Here is a 21,640-nt window from a genome sequence, read left to right as displayed (position 1 = left end):
GATATTTTTACCAAGGAAAGATATAAATCGTATTTATTTATTTCCACGAATTCTGATTCTGATCACCAATAGAGGATCGATCTGCGGCAGGCGCGCTTTGGTTTTCGTAAAGCAAGGGTTAAGGCGAATGAAGCAGTGCAGCAACAATGACCGAAAGATGCGTGGGAAGGGTACAAGAAATATCTATTAAGTCCGATTCTTTGGAAAGAAACATGTCATTTGACAGCTTTCGAATCGCATTTCCAATCAATCAATCGAGTTACAGAATTAGATGCAAGAACTTTACTTCTTAGTTCCGCAATAATAGCCTTGTTTCGTATACGTTTACGTTTGCGCGTAAACAAACGCTTATCCTCGCTTAGATAATGCTTAGGAGACCCATCTAGCGTCAGTGGTTATATAACTAGCTACAGCACAGAGTGTACCGGAAAGTGGAGACACAAACATCAATCATGGTGACTTATAACCATAACCAGATAAAACAATTAATGGTGACTTATAACCATAAAACCATAACCAGATAAAACAGCTGATCGAACCTACCTTATGGAAATCAATGTAATCGACTAATGGTGCCATAACGCTAACGCCATAACCATACCAAAGCCAACCAATTGGTTTTTGGTTTCTCCCCATATCCATAATTTAAAAATATTTGAGTTGGTAAATTTAATAACTTTTTGTAGATTTTATTCATTGTTTTGGATATGTTATGACTAAGAGACTTATTTTTTGTGGAATATGTTTGCAATTTTTTGCGTTTTCTTCATTTTTATGAAATTTTCACGATTTTTAGGTTAAGGCACCATTAATCGATCATATTGGAGATGGTTATGGATATGGGTATGGGTACGACTATGGCGTTAGGGTTAAAGGGCCACTTAAATTTCCTTGACCCTAACTCCATAGTAGTAACCATATTTTTACTTATCTATATCAAATTGGCATCAGTTATTGGTGCCTTAACCTAAAAAGAGTGAAAATTTCATAAAAATGAAGAAAACGCCAAAAATTGGCCCTCGAGTCACTCAACAGCTGATCAACAGTTGTGTTTGCTAAAAACGCCCAATAACAAATCGAAACATTTACACGTGAGGGGCTATTGTATGTGCAGAAATACCAGTTCAAAAATTAGGAGCACAAGTCAATATGAGTGAAGAACCATTTAATAAATACCATTTATGCAACTTTAATGAAGTTGTTGCTGTAGAAGGTATGTACTTTGCAGCTAGGACTTGTTGTAGTGAACATATTTTTTGTTAACAGATCTACCGACTAAACCTTTGCACCAGCTATGGACGTGCAATTGGACAACGGAACGTTTACAAAATAGTTTAGATAATTGGCAAGCTAACAAAAATTCAAAGCCAAATATCGAGACAGCGGATGCATTTTTCTGTCAGGCCATCGAGCTCACATTGATTTTTGTTCAAAATAACTTCACAGGACCGTTCAAACAACAACAAGAGTTTATTGAATTTTTACAAACAAAACACCTAGAAGCTTATGACCCATACACAAAGTTAATGGAAAATGGGGAAGAAATAAATCCGAATGTTAAATTAGGCGAATTATTGGTTTGGGCAAAGGAGATAATAAATTTATTACGACAAAGTTTTCCAGATTCCTTGGTGAGCTATTAGATACTGTACTAAAATACATTAATGTATTAATATTTTTTTTTTTTTGCTTTCAGTATCTTAATTGGTGGTATATGCGTGTTATATGCATACAACAATACATAATTGATGAGTTGGCAATCAATTTGTATGAACAATTAAAAATAGTAGCGGAATACTTGTTGAGAAATGTAGATAAAGTGCAGGAATATGAGCTGCAAGCATTGCTCTATCTTGAGGTGGCTAATAGTTATTTACTATTTCATCGCGCGCAGAAGTCCAATGCTATACTTGATGATCTATGTAGGCGATTTTGTATAGCGTTGAATGTGGAAGGTAAATCGACTTGAAGTTAAATACATATATTTTTACCAAACTGTATGACTTGTCATCTCCGTAAATATTATGAGGAAATACGGCACCTGAGAACTCAGCCGTATGAAACCAAAAAAAAAAAACACAAGCAGGTCCTCAGTGAACTCCACAAACAGGCGTCGGACCTTTATTCCAGGAATTGCCCGGTGAATCCAGTACTCAAAGAACAGTACCCAAAACTTACGGAAGAGGAACGCATACTCCCCAGGGAAACGCGAGTCTCTCTAGCTCAACTTCCATCTGGATACTGTAACAGTTTACACTCTAACCTATCCGGAATCAACCCCGACATACAAAATGTATGCCCCGCTTGCAATGTTCCCCACATGATACCAACCATCTCTTTAATTGTAATGTGGAACCAATGCCCCTAATACCCCTCTCATTATGGTACACTCCTGTTGAACAGCAAGTTTCCTTGGACTCCCGTTAAGAGATATTGATTTATTTTTATACTCAGTTGAGCAGAGCTCACAGAGTATATTAACTTTGATTGGATAACGGTTGGTTGTACAGGTATAAAGGAATCGAGATAGATATGAACTTCCATATATCAAAATCATCAGTATCGAAAAAAAATTTGATTGAGCCATGTCCGTCCGTCCGTCCGTTAACACGATAACTTGAGTAAATTTTGAGGTATCTTGATAAATGATGGTATGTAGGTTCCTGGGCACTCATCTCAGATCGCTATTTAAAATGAACGATATCGGACTATAACCACGCCCGCTTTTTCGATATCGAAAATTTCGAAAAATCGAAAAAGTGCGATAATTCATTACCAAAGACGGATAATGCGATGAAACTTGGTAGGTGAGTTGAACTTATGACGCAGAATAGAAATTTGTAAAATTTTGGACAATGGGCGTGGCACCGCCCACTTTTAAAAGAAGGTAATTTAGAAGTTTTGCAAGCTGTAATTTGCCAGTCGTTGAAGATATCATGATGAAATTTGGCAGGAAGGTTACTGCTATTTCTATACGTATACTTAATAAAAATTAGCAAAATCGGAGAACGACCACGCCCACTTAAAAAAAAATTTTAAGTCAAATTAAAAAAAAAAAAGTTAATATCTTTACAGTATAAAAGTAAATCATGTCAACATTCAACTCCAGTAATAATATGGTGTAACAAAATACGAAAATAAAAGAAATTTTCAAAATGGGCGTGGCTCCGCCCTTTTTCATTTAATTTGTCTAGGATACTTTTAATGCCATAAGTCGAACAAAAATTTACCAATCCTTGTGAAATTTGGTAGGAGATTAGATTCTAGGACGATAACGGTTTTCTGTGAAAAAAGGCGAAATCGGTTGAAGCCACGCCCAGTTTTTATAAACAGTCGACCACGATAACTTGAGTAAAAATCGATATATATTTACTAAACTCAGCTCACGTAATTATCTGAACTCACTTTGTGTTGGTATAAAAAATGGCCGAAATCCGCCTATGACCGCGCCCACTTTTTCGATATCAAAAATTACGAAAAATGAAAAAAATGCCATAATTCTATACCAAATACGAAAAAAGGGATGAAACATGGTAATTGGAATGGTTTATTGACGCAAAATATAACTTTAGAAAACAACTTTGTAAAATGGGTGTGGCACCTTCCATATTAAGTAAAACAAAATGAAAAAGTTTTGCACGGCGAGATCAAAAGCCCTTGGAATCTTGGTCCTGGTCCACATTTTGGTCGATATCTCGAAAACGCCTTCACATATACAACTACCACCCTCCCTTTTAAATCCCCCTGTGGGTTAGGGGTTAGAATATGCCCACGGTAGGTATACTGGTCGTAAAAGGCGACCATAATACCATGGGTACCCAATCCATGAGTAAGGTGTTTTACTCGAAAGGTAGCAGGGTGGACGCGGCTATCACCCTGTGGGACCCTAGGCAAGGTCTTTATAAAAACTGCTACCGCGGGAGCAGTAGAAGCCAGTGTGATCTGATGCACTGCATCGAATGATGCTTTGTACTCAGGTCTCACCTCCTGTCCTGGGATGGCCCCTTTGTGGGAGCATCACGGTGGTTGTGGTTTCAAATAAGAGTTCACTTTATGACACGCTCTGAGTAGACTTGTTTCCCCTTGGGCGTGCAAAACCAAGGGAATTCAGTCTCTTGCTTGTCACAGTGTACCCAAATTCATTGAGAAACTTACCCTGAGGGGCAGATGAAAGGTTGGTCACATCCCATAATTGTGGCAACAGGAGATACCGGAGAAAGATGGTGAAACTCGGATGAAGATTGTGAGAGATGAAACGTATGTCTATCGCCAGCCGAAAAACAATCGATAATTGTACGAGTGGGCCGGTGCTCATCTTGTTTTTGAGATGTTTGAGCCTGCTTTAGACTGCGTAGCGAATAGGAGGCGTTCGCAGAATGGATGGCCACATCCAAAAATGTGGCAAGATTTGATGCTGTCAAATCACTGCAGTGTGGCCGACTGCTATGCGAATATGTTGCTGGGGCAGGTTCTTACAGGTCTGTGATCGGAAAAGGTTGGACATATCCCTTTAATTGTGGTAGGAGTGTAATTTGGAGTGTAAAATGGAGCATAATTGTTGCGTAATTGAGTGGAAATTGGAGTGAAATAATAGTAGCAAATATGGAAGCCAAATGTAGCACAATATGGCGCGCAATGTCATGCCAACGAGTGTGGTCTTAAGCGATGTCGAGAGACATTGCTGAGGCGGGCACTCGGCACTCACAGGTCTGTGTGCGGAAAAGGTTGGCCACATCCCTTGATTTTAATTGTGATGGGAGTTTAATACGGAGCATAATAGGAGCCAAGCTCACTCTGTTTGTCAACGTAGTGCGGCCCTTAAGCAATATCTAAGCGAAACCAACTCCTTCGTCAACAATGTTTTACATTGTTGTAACACTGCAGGACGGGAAAGGTTGGTCACATTCCTAAATTGCGACAAAACACCATATCTCAATCTGATTAACTTGTTAATCAGATATCGAGATATCAAAATCAATGAAAGAGGGACACTGAGACAAGCACGGAACTCGCGGTGGAGTTGCCGTGCAACCGGGTGCCATTACCCGAAAATGGAAGAGGAGGGTGGATAGTCCTCCTCGGCCAAACCAAGGCTGGTGGACTTGAACACCCCAGCTCACCTATTGGTACCAACTTGTTGGGCCGAAGATCAACGGACATTGATCTGTGTTTTACACCGGACGTAGGTCTACGAAGACAGGGACTCCTGTAAGCACATATCGACTCCCTTTTAAAACCCTCATTAATACCCTTAATTTGATACCCATATCGTACAAACACATTATAGAGTCGCCCCTGGTCCATCTCTATGGCGATATCTCGAAAAGGCGTCCACATATATAACTAAGGCCCACTCCCTTTTAAAATACTCATTATCACCTTTCGTTTCATACTCATATTGTACCAACGCATTCTAGAGTCAACCCTAGTCCACCTTTATAACGATATCCCGAAAAGGTATCCACTTATAGAACAAAGGCCAACTCCCTTTTAAAATTCTCATTAACACCTTTCATTTGATAGCCATATCGTACAAAAAAATTCTAGAGTCATCCCTGGTCCATCTTTATGGCGATATCTCGAAAAGGCGTCCACCTATAGAACTAAGGCCCACTCTCTTTTAAAATACTCATTAACACCTTTCATTTGATACCCATATCGTACAAACAAATTCTAGAGTCACCCTGGTCCACCTTTATGGCGATATCTCCAAAAGGCGTCCACCCATAGAACTAAGGCCCACTCCCTTTTAAAATACTCATTATCACCTTTCGTTTGATACTCATATTGTACCAACGCATTCTAGAGTCAACCCTGGTCCACCTTTACAAACGATATCCCGAAATGGCGTCCACCTATAGAACAAAGGCCCACTCCCTTTTAAAATTCTCATTAACACCTTTCATTTGATACCCATATCGTACAAAAAAATTCTAGAGTCATCCCTGGTCCACCTTTATGGCGATATCTCGAAAAGGCGTCCACCTATAGAACTAAGGCCCACTCTCTTTTAAAATACTCATTAACACCTTTCATTTGATACCCATATCGTACAAACAAATTCTAGAGTCAGCCCTGGTCCACCTTTATGGCGATATCCCTAAATGGCGTCCACCTATAGAACCATGGCCCTCTTAAAATACTCTTTAAAACCATCCATTTGATACACATGTCATGCAAACACATTCCAGGGTTACCCTAGGTTCATTTTCCTACATGGTGATTTTCCCTTACTTTGTATCCATAGCTCTCAACTGAGTATGTAATGTTCGGTTACACCCGAACTTAGCCTTCCTTACTTGTTTTTATTTTATTTATAGTCTTGTAGACTTAATTTCTTAAATTTCTAAAATTACAACTATGAGATCTCTTTATGTTATTGCAATTGATTTTTGTTTTTACATCATTAAATTTGATGACGATTTGTGATCGGTCGCACCTATTGGATGGGGCGAAGCACTGCTACAACAACAACAACAGCAACGTGTCTGAAGTGTTCATTTTGCATAAGTTAGTATGAGATATACACACTAGGAGGATTAGTCTGCATCTTTTCATAGACGTCTGCACTATAATGGTATCGTAAAAGTAACCACATCATCTCCAATTGCTTGATTTTGAAATGTTGTTGCGTCGCAACAACTTCATAAACTCTGTTTAGTATTTTATTAATTCAGGACATCTTAAATTAGTCATTGAGAGTTCAACCAAGAGCAGTAACTAGAGAAACTTCTTGAAACTTATATTTGTGAAATAAATGGCTTTCTAATTTAGGGCTACTCGGCTTACGAACAAAATTTCAGCAAAAGCCACTACCGCAACTTTGCCTGAAAGTCCAACACTCAAGCGGAAATTTGCCTATGGCGCAAACGACAAATAGCAGGACGAATTTACCAAAACTTTTATTGTTGGACGATGATACACGACTTGAACGTATACGTTTTATTGAACCCAAAGACAATGAAGTGATGACACTTCCAAGCGTTCTGCAGGCTTTGGTGTTGGCGAAAGTGTATGTATTTCTTAACAATATTTTTCCACGTGGTCATTTTAGATTTGTAAATTTTCTGGTTTACTTAATAGCAAACAACTAAAACGTTCGCAACCTAAAGATCGTCTTGCTGATGAAGAGTTGGAACCTTATATTAATACATTACTATATCAAGAACGTGGTCCACTACAAGTGCGTCAATCTGCATTGCTGTTAAATTGCGGGCAAGAGTCGAATCAGCGTCGTACAGTCGAACGAAGTTGGAAACAATGTGAAGGAGCAGTCAAATTGCTTGATAGTCCAATATACACACTCCAAGAGCGTCTCTCATATGCTTTTGCTGGCTTTTTACAACCCAAATGGCTTATTCAGTTACAGCTATGCGAATTATTACTTTCATTAGGAATGACGAAAACAGCTTTAGATATATACCTCCAAATACAAGCATGGCCTGCAGTTATACAATGTTACACCAAATTGGAACTACGCCATAAAGCAGCTGAGATTATACGCCAAGAATTGGCAAAGAAACCCACTGTATTGTTGCACTGTCTGCTCGGGGATGCTAATGATGATCCGGATTGTTATGCTACAGCTTGGGAATTTTCACGACACACTAGTGGTCGAGCACAAGCGCATTGGGGCACATATTATTTTCGTAAAGCTGAATATGCGGAAGCTATACCACATTTAGAAAAATCTGTAGAAATAAATTCTTTACAAGAGAAAATATGGTTGCGTTTAGGTTATGCTGCTATACAATTAGAACGCTGGGAGTTAGCAGTTCATGCGTACATAACTTATACACACATTGAGCCTTTAGGTTTTGAGTCATGGAATAATTTAGCGAAAGCATTGGTGAAGTTAGGTGATAAAAAGCGTGCACACAAAGTATTGAGCGAATCACTGAAATGTAATTACAATAATTGGAAGGTCTGGCAACAGAATTGCGTATTTTATAAAATTGTTTGTGCTAAATTTTAATAAATTTTCCAGGTATGGGAAAACTTTATGATTGTTTCAGTGGATACATGTAACCTCGAGGATGCTATGAATGCCTACAATCGCCTCAGTGAGCTAAAAGAACGATACCTCGACCTTGAAGTGCTTTGTGTAACAGTTGGCGCTATTATACAGGGTAAAGCTGATGCGAAAGGTCAAACATCTGAACGTTTGCGTAAGAAAGCTGTAACACTAATGGCTCAACAATGTATTAAACATGGCAATGAACCTAAAGTATGGGAGTTGGCTGCACTACTTGCTAACACGCCATACAGTCGAGCACAAAAGTTGGTTAAAGCAGTAAATGCATACACCACGAAAGAGCTAGAATGGGCAACCAAGCAGTCATATGCACTTAAGGTAATACAATTATGTCAGCAAGCATGTGAACTATCATTAGAAGCGACCAATGAGCACGCACCGGAAGAGACTGAGGTAATGATAACATCACAGCTAAATTCTGCGCGTCTTGCGGCGCAAGCGGTGTTACGTGCGACAGCAAAGGTTACGGAGAAATGGCCGGATAACGAAGCAGCTTTAAACTTGCTAAAAGTACAATTAGAGGCGCTGACCGCAAAAGTAAGAGACCGCATGAATGTGCATTGAAATATATTGAATAATTTTAAATTTTGTTTTCATTGAACTTCAAGAATCCTTTGGCGAAAAGAGTGGTGTTATTCGTAGGGCCACTTTCGGATGATTTCAACATCATGTTGCTATTGATATGACATCGTGCATACTTTCTGAATCTCCGAATTATAAAATAATTTCGGCAGCGTTATTGAAACAATTTAAATTCACCACGAAACGGCTTTAAATAATTAACAAAATACTCCCGAAACGAAATCATTCTCACAATAATTGAACCTAAAATAGATCTGAAAAAAAAAGAACTCCAATTCGGAAACCTAGCGTAAGCTGAATCCATAATTGTGACCAACTCATTCCAAAAGTACAGACAAATAAGCCCGAATTATTCCGAAACCATCCCAAAATGTTCCCAAGAATTTATTCACAACCATCCACAAAACGACGTCTGAGTAAAATATCGCCACAACTCAGCTGACCATCCGGTATTTGGGCGTTATTAAACAAATTATGCACATCTCAGAATGGAGCCGAATCGGGTTTTAATTAAACGTATTTGGGTTTCATTGCATTTAAGCCAAAAAAATCCAGTTTGATTTATTGTAGCAAAATTAAAAATATTTTTTAAAAAATGTCTTACAAATAGCAATAAACATTCAAATTAAATTTAATTTTGTGGTTACCAGCACCCGCACGCATTGATCAAACGATCCACATACAGCCAAGCCCATTTTGTCTGGATGCCAATCGAAGCTGTGCACCGGTTGTGAGGAAACTGTAGACGCATGTAACATTTGTAAAGAGCCTGCCAGACCCATTTCAATATTATCTGCATCGGGTTTCCGCCTCTTCTCTGGATATTCATATTGCCATAAACGTATCGAACCGGTACCACCACATGACACAAATACATCACGATTCTGCGGTAAATGACGTATGGCCCATACTGTCGATCTTGGTCCTGTAATAACACCATTCGAGCCAACACTACGGCCTGCATTACGTTCCTCTACATAAGTAAAACCCTTTGTTGGATGCTGTGTACGCATATCATATATGAGTAGACCACCCTCAAGTGTCGCCACACCCATTTTATTCATTGGTATATCGCTACGATCAAATTCTATATCACAAATACCATTTTTTAATGTCGTATCCCAACGTACTGCTAACTGTCGCAAATCGAATAATTTCAAATCACCATTATCATATCCTGCGGCTACACAACGTTCTGCATTATTATAACTATCACCGAAAGCAACAGCCCAACAGTCGCGTCGTTCATTGCGATTGATGCCATCACCTTTGATGGACTCTGGACTGATGTCTACTACTGGTGCTGCACCCTGACGCATATCCCATACTTTTACAGCACCATCACGGCTGCCCGTAACAATTTCCGGTGCACCACAATCTACTTGTTTACCGCCAATTGCATCCATGCTGTTTATGATGCCTTTGTGTGCTTCCACATTATAGACTGGCAGATCAGGGCGTTCCAAATCTCTAGAAGCAATAATAAATTAAAAATGTATTTCATATATTCCAATACATTAACACTCACAGTACTTGCATGCGTCCTTCAAAATCACCGATGGCCATGTGCCGGTTACGTAGGCTAGATGCACCAAATGTACCGCATTTGAATGCTACCTTTTTGACTACCTCTTTTATCTTTTCTGCTTTTGCCTCGTTGAGTTCATATATTTGTAGAATACCATTGCTATTAGGTTTCGAGCCGAGCACCACAAACTTGGCAGAGCATGGTATCCATTTGACGTCGTAAATAGTGTAGTCTACACTCTGTTGGATATGCTCAATCATTTGCGGTTTATCCATTTGTATGAATGATTTTCAGTGTGGTATGCTGAAAATTTGTTTGTTCAATTAAATTAGTAATATCTTTTTATTGACATTGTTGCTATGGTGCAAGTTTTTTTTTAAGGTTATGGTGACATTGTTTACGAAACGTATGCACAAAATCAAATACAGGGGGGTTGTTTATTTGTTTATCCCGAAATTTATCCGAATGGCCCCAAAAATTTCCCCAAGCAGTCTCGCACTGATTCTGAAATTATTCCGAATCTGTTCCGAAATGATTCTGAAGTGATCCTGTAACTGTGCCGAAATTGTACCGAAATACTCTTCAAATTATATCTAAATTAAAATGGTTCCGATATATCCTCGAAATAGAACTAAAGTTATCCCGAAATGTTCCCGGAACGGTGCCGAAGAAGTCCGGGAAATGGTTCAAGAATATACGATAACCCTCAAAATTTTATCGGAGTCCTTCGATCCTTTATGCATGGACATAGGTTGCACTTACTTAAGGGTCAATTAATGGATACAACCATAACCAGATAAAACAGCTGATCGAACCTACCTTCATTGTACAGGTTTACAAGTATGATATGTATGAGAGGGAAACAATTTCTTTCCCTTTCTAACACACGGCAGTTTGACACTTCGGTCAGTGTCAAACTAGCGTGGAACCTGCGTGGAACATGAGTTTTGACACTGAACGAAGTGTCAAAATTACCGGGGTTGCTTCGTCGAAAGCGACACAGGGAAGCAAAAAAGGGATCGGAATATCAGATATGGGTTGCTGTGATGGTAAATTTCTTTTAACGAATTTAGTAGGAAATTTTAAGTGCACCCATGTGGGTCCTTCAGAAAATTATAAAAAAGTCTTCAATTGGGGTATCTGAGGACGCGTAGTTATTTCAGTATTAAGAATACAAACACGGGAGTTAAGTTTTTCTACCCGTTCAAAAGTTCTCCGCGAAAAACAGTTTGAAACCGAGATCGACTGCAATAACCCGTCCAAAAAAGCGGAAAGAAAAATGAATAGACGCGTTTTGTCTTGTTGTCAATAGTCAGAAGAGAAAAATTATTCGAATTATTGGAAGCGAGGCAAAAACGCGTCTATTAATACCTCCCCCGACGGTTTTGGTCGTGTTTTAGCAATCGTCCCCGTAAAAAAGTATCACAATTTGTTAATTAAAATTGTCCAAAATATATGGTTATTAAAGAGAGATGTAATTAAGTGCTCGTTTGAAAGTAAATAAGTATATTTCTTTGTAATATAAGAAAAAAAAATTTTAAGCAGTTTTCGATAGCAGCTACTAAACTTTGTTTGGTCCTAAGAAGTACAAAAGTGCCAAATAGCATCCACAAAAAAAACGAACAAGAACAAGCATTTTATCAGGTGAGCGTGGCTGTGTATGTGCGTGCTGCTACATATCCTACTTGTAGACCTGTACAATGCCTACCTTATGGAAATCAATGTAATCGATTAAAGCTGCAGACATTGGTGCGTTATCGGTAACCGTATCGGTAACCTTGTAACAGCTGATTCGACGAACCTTAAGGGAATCAATTTAATGGATTATTGGTGCCATATCGTAACGCTAAGGTCGTAACCGTATCGTAGCCAACCAATTGGTTTTTGGTTTCTCGCCATATCCATAACCTAAAAATATTTGAGTTGGTGAGTTTAATAACTTTTTGTAGATTTTATTCGTTGTCTTGGATACGTTATGACTAAGAGACTTATTTTTTGTGGAATATGTTTGTATTTTTTGCGTTTTCTTCATTTTTATAAAATTTTCACGATTTTTAGGTTAAGGCACCAATAATCGATAACAATGTATCGTATAGGGTTACGTTAGGGATACGACTGCAGCGATACGACAAACGGCACCAATGACTCCGCTTTAATGGTGCCATACCATAACGCTAACGCCATAACTATATCATAGCCAACCAATTGGTTTTTGGTTTATCGCCATATCCATAACCTAAAAATATTTGATTTGGTGAATTTAATAACTTTTTGTAGATTTTATTGTTTTGGATGCGTTATGACCAAGAGACTTATTTTTTGTGGAATATGTTTGTAATTTTTTGCGTTTTCTTCATTTTTATGAAATTTTCACGGTTCGATCACATTGGAGATGGTTATGGATATGGGTATGGTTACAACTATGGCATTAGGCTTAAGGAAGTTTAATTGGCCCTTTAATTACGTTTAACCGTTCAACCGATTATGGCCGTCCAAGAAAGCGCACCAATCGCTTATTCGTTTTGTTAATTAATGCCAATTGGTCACCCCTAAGGGATTTAAATCGTTTACCACCTTGTCCTAAATAGGCGGGTTTCGATAAAAAATACTTTCCTAGACGGAGCATAACCTTCAATTGGCATAACATGGCCTAGCCAGCGTGCCAGCGTGCCAGCTGTGCTTTAATTTGCTAGGCTATGTTGATGTCTGCATAAACCTCGTATACCTCATCATTAAATCTTCTTCGGTATTCGCCCTTGCCAATTGTTGAGGCCCGAATTTTTCTCTCGAACACTCCCTCATCTGATATTGTCATTGGCCATTTATCTGCACCAGGCATGCTTAACCAACGAACCGATATCATTTCGTTACGATAATTAACGTTAATAAACGAAACAAAGTCATTTCGTTTATTAACGTTGATTATCGTATCCTGTTCCTTATAGCTGGACGGGTACGCTAAGTGACTTGTAGAGCATGATCTTGGTTTCCCGAGAGAGGGCTTTACTTTTCAATTGCCTGCCTAGTGAAAAGTAGCATTTATTGGCAATAGTGATTCATCGCTGGACTTCAAGTCCTATAATACTATTTTCACACAGACGGCTTATTGAATAATAAAGGCAGTTTTCTACATTAAGACGCTTATTGAGCTCAATCTTCCCTACAAAATTTGAATCTATAATTATTTCATTAGTAGCTAATCGAATGCCTAATGAAGTCAAAAGCACAATGCAACTCTGTTCGCCGCGTTCCGCTTCTTAGTTTTTGGTGTGTTCAGTGCTTAAAAATGTCATTGTCTGCATGGCGGAACGATACAAGGTGGCCGCATCGAACAGCTGATTATAACCTTTTTTATTTGATTTGATACATCAACTACCGGCGCAGTACGATTTTGACATTTGTCCATCGAATTTACAAGTACATGGAATTTTTTTTGTTTGTAGGTATGTCACCATGCTGCCACCTTGTATCGTTCCGCCATGATTGTCTGTCATGTAGCATTGTCATTTTATTCGCTTGACATTTCATCCTTCATACTAATCATTGTTTACTATATAGTTTGGCAATTTAAACAGAGGTTATGTTGCGCATAGAGTGGAGGGCAGTGGACTAGGCAGTCGAATGTCATAAAATGAAGGAATGGTGTTCGGAGTTTTTTCAAAATTAAAAAAAAAATTGATAAAAGCTTTAATAAAAATAAAACTACTGTTTTAATAACAACAAAAACGCCTTAAATAATCTAAAGTCGTCGAGAGTGAGAGTCGAGAACTGTTCGTGTGAATGTGCGAATTTTCACCCATCAGCTGTTAGTTGAGCTACTTGGTAAAATTTACAATGATACTAATCGAGCAGTTACTTCTGTGTGAAAGCAAAAAATTTATGATTTCATTAGAAGGTGAAATGAGATCATTAAGTTTCTGTGTGAAAACAGTATAAGACCATGTTTACACATGCACTAATATTTAATCTTAAGTGTTTACCTGGAATGGATGAACGTACTTTCCTAGGAATGAAAATGTATACGCTTACATATGGCCCATCCCTAAGAGCTAAATTTTCGGCATGGTTCAACTATAGGCTCATCTTGACAGCAACAACAAACCTTTGTTCAGATTGCCAAAATTTGCGCATTGGTGGTAGGCGAATTGAATGTAGAGAAAAAATAAAACTTTGCAATTCTTGTGTGTTATGGGAAAATTAAGCGTTAATTTAGTAAAAAATAGCTTAAGGTGATGTAAAACTATTTTTTTTATTACAAATTGACCACGACGGTAGTAAATAATTGTCAATGTATTGGTTACATTTTGCGTTTTCCATCTCTTTTTGAAAAAACCCTATACCAGTGAAATGAAAAAAATCAGCTGATGAGATGAGACAGATAATGCTTAGCAGACCCAGCTAGCGGCAGTGGTTAAATAACTACCCTTCAAAAAACGCGGGTACTCCATAAATAGTGTAAGGAATACTCCTTTAGGAGTATAGGAGTGTTCCAAAACTAATCTGTATTCATACAAAAAATGTGCTCCAATTAACATTGCGATGTCCTAGGAGAGGAGTAGGAGATCCCACTCTCGCTTTGTTTGTGAGTATTCCATACGTGAGAGCACTTTCCAAAGTACTTTCACTGTAGTAATCGATGGAGCACACACAGAGGATCATATGCCAAAGTACTAAAGAAGAATTGTGTCGGAAAGAATTACACTGGTCGACGGCCAAAATTTACCAGAGACGCCGTTATGAAATTCGTATGTAAAACCACCTCCTGATTTCGAAAATCGAGTTCATTTCGATTCTATGGTACCGTTTTTGAGATATTTGAAATTTACCGTTATTCGAAAAAACCAAAAAGATGGCTCCCTTTAATTACGTATGTCTCACGAACGGGTAAAGCAAATGCAAAAAAGTTTACAGAATCGGAAAGACGATAAAATTTGCTATAAATGCATCATACATTATTTTTTGCTCAACGGTACAGTTTTCGAGATATTAGCTTATCATTTCAGATTTTTGTTTTTTTTTATGAAAAAATATAAAAAAAATTACTCTTTGCGAGCGCAGCATTCCAAAACCACAACTTTTTTTTCAGATATTTTTTCTTTACGTAAAGCTCTGTTTAATTAGAAAAAAGATAAGCTATCATTAAATGCAAAACTGCGTAACTTATAAGCGATCAAATAAAAATACCCAGGTTGCGCAATTTCAACGTATACCTCAAAACGTATGTATGGTATAAAGAAGAGTGAAATATCTAGCTATGCTCTGTTTCTATTTAGTTAAAAGTTCAATTTATGAATGAAACTAGCCTTTACCCGCGGCCCCGTCCGCAAGAAATATATGGCTTATTCACGTTAGCCTGCTTATCAAGTTAAACATTTTTTTCTCTCTAATGCATTTTATTTTTGTAATTGAGTAAAAAAAGAACTAAATGAGCCGATAACCTGGTAGGATCCTCAAATGATCCAGAAATTATACAGAAAAAGCCACGTAGTGACCCAGACGCTATCGCGGACGGATACCGAAAACCGTCCAGAAATGCCCCGGAAGGGTCTCCAAAAGTTCCCGGAATAGTCCCAAAAAGCCCGAAATGCCAACGACACGATTCCAGACTTATCCAGAGATAATACAGAAAAAGTCTTGGAATGACCCCTAAACGGTCCCCAAATGATCCCGAAATAGTCCCGAAAAAGTCCCCAAATTACCCTGATGGGTTCCCGTACAGATCCCAAAATCCATCCAGAAGTGATGCCAGAAGGGCCCCTAAACGATCCCGTATTAGCCCCGAAAAAGTCCCGAAATGACCCGGACGGATCCCGAAAACCATCCAGAAATCATCCCGAAATTGTCCCGAAGAAGTCCCGAAATGTCTCTGACGGGATCTCAATCGGATTCCTAACTTACCCCGACGGGATCCCGGAAAGATCCCGAAATCCATCCAGGAATTATCTTGGCCCAAAATGATCCCGAAATAGTTTCGAAAAAATTCACAAATTACCCTGACGGGATCCCGGACGAATCCTGAAAACCATGCTTAAATGATCCCGAAAAAGTCCCGAAATGACCCCGACGGGATCTCGGACGAATCCCCAAAACCACCTAGAAATGATGAAGGAAGGTACCCAAAATGATTCCGAAAAAGTTCTGAAATGACCCCGACGGGATTCCGGACGGATCCCGAAAACCATCCAGAAATGATGGCGAAAGGGTCCCAAATGATTCCGTATCAGCTGAGAAAAAGTCCCATAATGACCCCAACGGGATTCCGGACGGACCCCGGAAACCATTTAGAAATGATGTCGGAAGGTACACCAAATGATACCGAAATAGTCCCCAAATGACACGGACGGGATCCCTTACGTATCCCGAAAACCATTAGAAATGATGCCGGAAGGGACCCAAATAATCCGAAAGAGTCCTGAAAAGACCCTGACGGGATCCCTTACGGATCCCGAAAATCATCCAGAAATGATGCCAGAAGGGACCCCAAATGATCCCGAAAAAGTCCCCAAATGACCCCGACGGAATCTCGAAAACCACACATAAATGATGGCGGAAGGCACCCCAAATGAAACCTAAAGAGTTCCGAAATGACCTCGACGGGATCCCGGACTGATCCCGAAAACTATCCAGAAATGATGCCGGAAAGGTCCTCAAATTATCCCCCCGAAATGATAGTCCCGAAATGACCCTGAAGGGATCCCCGACAGATCCAGGAAACTATCCAGAAATGATGGCGAAAGGGTCCCCAAAAGATCTCGTATTAGTGGCGAAAAAGTCTCGAAATGATCCCGACGGGATCCCCGACGGATCCAGAAAACCATCTAGAATTGATGCCGAAAGGTACTCCAAATGATCCCGAAAAAGACCTGAAATGACCACGACGGGATCCCGAATGATGCCGGAAGGCGCCCAAATAATCCGAAAGAGTCCTGAAAAGACCCTGACGGGATCCCGTACGGATCTCGAAAATCATCCAGAAATGATGCCAGAAGGCACCCCAAATGATCCCGAAAAAGTCCCGAAATGACCCCGACGGAATCTCGAAAACCAAACATAAATGATGGCGGAAGGCACCCCAAATGAAACCTAAAGAGTTCCGAAATGACCTCGACGGGATCCCGGACTGATCCCGAAAACTATCCATAAATGATGCCGGAAAGGTCCTCAAATGATCCCCCCGAAATAATAGTCCCGAAATGACCCTGAAGGGATCCCCGACAGATCCAGGAAACTATCCAGAAATGATGGCGAAAGGGTCCCCAAAAGATCTCGTATTAGTGGCGAAAAAGTCTCGAAATGATCCCGACGGGATCCCCGACGGATCCAGAAAACCATCTAGAAATGATGCCGGAAGGTACCACAAATGATCCCGAAAAAGACCTGAAATGACCCAGACGGGATCCCGGACGAATCCCGAAAACCATCCAGAAACGATGCCGAAAGGGAACCCAAATGATCCCGAAAAAGTCCCGAAATGGCCCCGGCGGGATCCCGAACGGATACCGAAATCCACCCAGAAATGATACCGGAAAGGTCCTCAAATGATCACCTAATAGTCCCGAAATAACCCTGGCGGGATCCCGGACGGACCCCGAGAACCATCCAGAAATGATGCCGATAGGGTCCCCAAATGATCCCGTATTAGTCGAGAAAAAGTCCTGAAATGACCCCGACGGGATCCAGGACGGATCCCGAAAACCATCCAGAAATGATCCCGAAATAGTCCCTAAGAAGTTCCGAAATGTCCCTGACGGGATCTCAAACGGATCCCTAACTGACCCCGACGGGATCCCGGACAGATCCCCAAGTCCACCCAGGAATGATCTTGGCCCAAAATGATCCCGAAATAGTTTCGGAAAAGTCCACAAATTACCCTGACGGGTTCCCGGACGAATCCTGAAAACCATGCTTAAATTATGCCGAAAAAGTCCCGAAATTACCCTGATGGTACCCCGAAAGGACCCCGAAAACTATCCAGAAATGATGCCGGAAAGGTCCTCAAATGATCTCCTAATAGTTCCGAAAAGACCCTGACGGGATCCCGAACGGATCTCGACAACTATCCAGAAATGATAGCGAAAGGGCCCCGAAGGGATCCCGTATTAGTCGAGAAAAAGTCCCGAAATTACCCCGACGGGATGCCGGACGAATCCCAAAAACCATCCAGAAATGATGCCGGTAGGTATCCCAAATGATCCCGAAAAAGTCCCGTAATGTTTCTGACGGGATCCTGAACGGATACCGAAAACCATCCAGAAGTGATGCCGGAAAGGTCCTCAAATGATCATCTAATAGTCCCAAAATGACACTGAAGGCATCCCGGACTGATCCCGAAATGCATCCAGAAATGATCTTGGGAAGGTCCCAAAATGATCCCGAAATAGTCTCGGAAAAGTCCAGAAATGACCCCGACGGGATGCCGGACGAATCCCAAAAACCATCCAGAAATGATGCCGGTAGGTATCCCAAATAATCCCGAAATAGTCCCGAAATGACCTCGTCGGCATCCCGGACGGATCCTGAAAATTATCCAGAAATGATGCCGGAAAGGTCCACAAATTATCCCCTAATAGTCCCGAAATTACCCTGATGGGATCCCGGACGGATCACGAAAACCATCCAGAAATGATGCCGAAATGGTTCCCAAATGATCCCGTATTAGTCGCGAAAAAGTCCCGAAATGACCCCGACGGGATCCCGAACGGATCCCGTCCAAAAATGATGCCGAAAGGGTTCCCAAATGATCCAGTATTAGCCGCGAAAAAGTCCCGAACTTACCCCGACGGGATCCCAGGCGGATCCCGAAAACCATCCAGAAATGATGCCGGAAGAGTCCCCAAATGATCCCGAAAAAGCCCCCAAATGACCCCGACGAGATCCCGGACGGATCCCGAAAACCATCCAGAAATGATGCCGAAAGGGTTCCCAAATGATCCCGTATTAGTCGCGAAAAAGTCCCCAAATGACCCCGACGGGATCCCGGAGGGGTCCCGAAAACAATCCAGAAATGATGCCGGAAGAGCCCCCAAATGATCCCCTAATAGTCCCGAAATTACCCTGATGGGATCCCGGACGGATCCCGAAAACCATCCAGAAATGATGCCGAAAGGGTTCACAAATGATCTCGTATTAGTCGCGAAAAAGTCCCCAAATGACCCCGACGGGATCCCGGACGGGATCCCGGACGGATCCCGAAAACCATCCAGAAATGATGCCGGAAGAGCCCCTAAATGATCCCGAAAAAGTCCCGAAATGACCCCGACGGGATCCCGGACTGATCCCGAAAACCATCCAGAAATGATGCCGGAAGAGCCCCCAAATGATCCCGAAAAAGTCCCCAAATGACCCCGACGAGATCCCGGACGGATCCCGAAAATCATCCAGAAATGATGACGGAAGAGCACCCAAATGATCCCGAAAAAGTCCCCAAATTACCCCGACGAGATCCCGGACGGATCCCGAAAACCATCCAGAAATGATGCCGAAAGGGTCCCGAAATGATCCCGTATTAGTAGCTAAAAAGTCCCGAAATGACCCCGACGGGATGCCGGACGAATTCCGAAGACCATCCAGAAATGATGCCTAAAGGGTCCCAAAATAACCCCGAAAAAGTCCCGTAATGATCCCGGAAACCATCAAGAATTTATCTCTCGAAGGTACGCAAATGATGCCGAAAGTACCCCGACGGGATCCCGAAAACCATCCAGAAATGATGCCGAAAGGGTCCCCAAATGATCGCGAAATAGTCCCTAATTGATTCCGGAATAGTCCCGAAAATGTCCCAAAATAACCCCGACGGGATCCCGGACGGATCCCGAAAACTATACAGAAATGATCCCGGAAGGGTCCTAAAATGATCCCGTAATAGTCCCGAAAAAGTCCCGAAATTACCCCGGCGTGATCCCGGACCGATGACAAGCTGGAATCGGTCCAGAAACAATTTTTGCTTTTCGCTTTAAAACACTTACCATGGGATCCTTCTAAAAATCTTCCCCCCTATTGCAGCCGGTTAAAACTAATACAGCTACCTACATTGCAGAGCCGGTGAAATTAAGTTTAACGTTCCTATTAGGCCATCTAGACATTTTCAATCAATTTTTGTAGCTACATGCAGGTCGAATTATGAAATGCACAAACCACTTCACTGCTTATGTCGTGATTTTAATAGACACTGTAAAAATTTAGACGCCTGCGACTCGTTTCTTGGTATTAAAAAATACCTTTTAACTACATTAAATTTGTAATTCGAAATGAAGCAACGAGCGCTAAACCGTGATATACTGCTCAACCCTCTGTTTCAAATTTGAAGTACCAGTTACTTGAAACTTGTTTGCAAAATTGCGTTGTGATCATTATTTTTTTTTATGTATGCAATCAAATTTACTCTGTATAAATTCTATTCTGTATATATTTTATCTACTATTAATTTGCTTTATTGTCAATTTCATAAATTATTATTTACTAGCTCCTTCATGAGTACATTTTAACACATTTTCAACATTTTATCTTTTGCTTACTTCTAAGTTTTTAATTGAAATTGTCAAGCGTTTAATTCAATACTGTTTAAATATTACTTTAAAATTGATGACTGCTTATGTTGTTTATATCGTGTATTACATCTGAGATTTAAGTGTCGGTATATTTGGTCTGTATAATTGTTTAATTTGTAGACTGATAAATAAATAAATAAATAAATAAATAATATATATTAGATTAGATTACCCATATTTTTAACTTTTTTTAAATATATTTATGTTTATACTATATTCTAACAATCTTTATCTTAATTTGATTTTACTATATAGTCGAAATAATTATGTGTTCTACTTTGACGTTTGTTCAGTTTAGGATCGGTTTGTCTTATTAGAAACCAGCAGTAATCACCAATCATTGCGACGTCCCAGAAACCTTGATATCGATTCTCAATTAGTTTCATTTGCTGATGAAACCTTTCGCCATGTTCGTCACTTTCGTCGCCAAGATTTGCCGGAAAAAAGCTCAATGTGAGTGCAGAAAGTGCATTTTTAAAGACATATTTACGCCTGGAAATAAAATATTAGTTTGGTAAACAAGCTATAGAATTTCTCGAAATTAATTTTAATAAGCCTTTAACATTTACCCATTTTCGCATAATTATTGATTAAGTCGTTCACTACCTGCTCGTAGTTAGAGCTTTTGTGTCTACCGAGAAAAGAAGCAACGATCTTTTCAAAGGATTCCCACGCTGCTGCCTAAACTGATGAGAGTAGTCCTTTGAATTGATTATTGTTGATCAACTTTTTTATTTGTGGTCCAACAAAAATACCTTCCTTTATCTTGGCTTGAGAAATATCTGGAAAAATTGTTTTCAAATAGTCGAATGCTTCGCCTTTTTTGTCCAAAGCCTTAACAAAGTTTTTAATGAGACCGGGCTTGATGTGTAAGGGTGGAAGTATGATTTTCTCTTTCTTGACAAGAGGGGTGTATTTGATGTTATCCACATCAATGGTAAACTCGAC

The 21,640-nt window shown here is 40.1% G+C and overlaps 2 protein-coding genes across 3 annotated transcripts; one reads left to right on the top strand and one right to left on the bottom strand.

The window, feature by feature from the left end:
• Positions 1-1,059: 1,059 nt before the first annotated feature.
• Positions 1,060-9,252, top strand: LOC137254032 (tetratricopeptide repeat protein 27). Of its 2 annotated transcripts, none has more exons than XM_067791707.1 (7): positions 1,060-1,213; positions 1,267-1,631; positions 1,697-1,955; positions 6,775-7,012; positions 7,084-7,924; positions 7,988-8,572; positions 8,644-9,252. In XM_067791707.1, exons 1-7 carry the CDS (start codon positions 1,150-1,152, stop codon positions 8,719-8,721), a joined length of 2,430 nt encoding a protein of 809 aa, XP_067647808.1. In that variant the 5' UTR covers positions 1,060-1,149; the 3' UTR covers positions 8,722-9,252. The 2 variants fall into 2 exon arrangements, with proteins under 2 accessions (XP_067647808.1, XP_067647809.1); XM_067791708.1 differs by having other exon boundaries at positions 1,083-1,213; positions 1,447-1,631.
• On the bottom strand, positions 9,137-10,591 carry Wdr92 (WD repeat domain 92). Its single transcript, XM_067791709.1, has 2 exons — positions 10,146-10,591; positions 9,137-10,087 (listed from the first exon to the last, which is right to left on the bottom strand). Exons 1-2 carry the CDS (start codon positions 10,418-10,420, stop codon positions 9,238-9,240), a joined length of 1,125 nt encoding a protein of 374 aa, XP_067647810.1. The 5' UTR covers positions 10,421-10,591; the 3' UTR covers positions 9,137-9,237.
• Positions 10,592-21,640: the final 11,049 nt, after the last annotated feature.

This window comes from Eurosta solidaginis, chromosome 5, assembly GCF_040869045.1.
Source record: "Eurosta solidaginis isolate ZX-2024a chromosome 5, ASM4086904v1, whole genome shotgun sequence".
NCBI classification, from domain to species: domain Eukaryota; kingdom Metazoa; phylum Arthropoda; class Insecta; order Diptera; family Tephritidae; genus Eurosta; species Eurosta solidaginis.
The sequence above is the reverse complement of the archived record's forward strand: the minus strand, read 5'-3'. Positions and strand labels throughout refer to the sequence as shown.

Excerpts from the sequence above, each read along its gene's own strand:
- Wdr92 (XM_067791709.1), bottom strand. The coding sequence starts at position 10,420 with ATGGATAAACCGCAAATGATTGAGCATATCCAACAGAGTGTAGACTAC. Across the intron at positions 10,088-10,145 it reads GAAGGACGCATGCAAGTACT|AGATTTGGAACGCCCTGATC; the intron begins GTGAGTGTTAAT and ends TATTGCTTCTAG.
- LOC137254032 (XM_067791707.1), top strand. The coding sequence starts at position 1,150 with ATGAGTGAAGAACCATTTAATAAATACCATTTATGCAACTTTAATGAA. Across the intron at positions 1,956-6,774 it reads TATAGCGTTGAATGTGGAAG|GGCTACTCGGCTTACGAACA; the intron begins GTAAATCGACTT and ends TTTCTAATTTAG. Across the intron at positions 7,925-7,987 it reads GTAATTACAATAATTGGAAG|GTATGGGAAAACTTTATGAT; the intron begins GTCTGGCAACAG and ends TAAATTTTCCAG.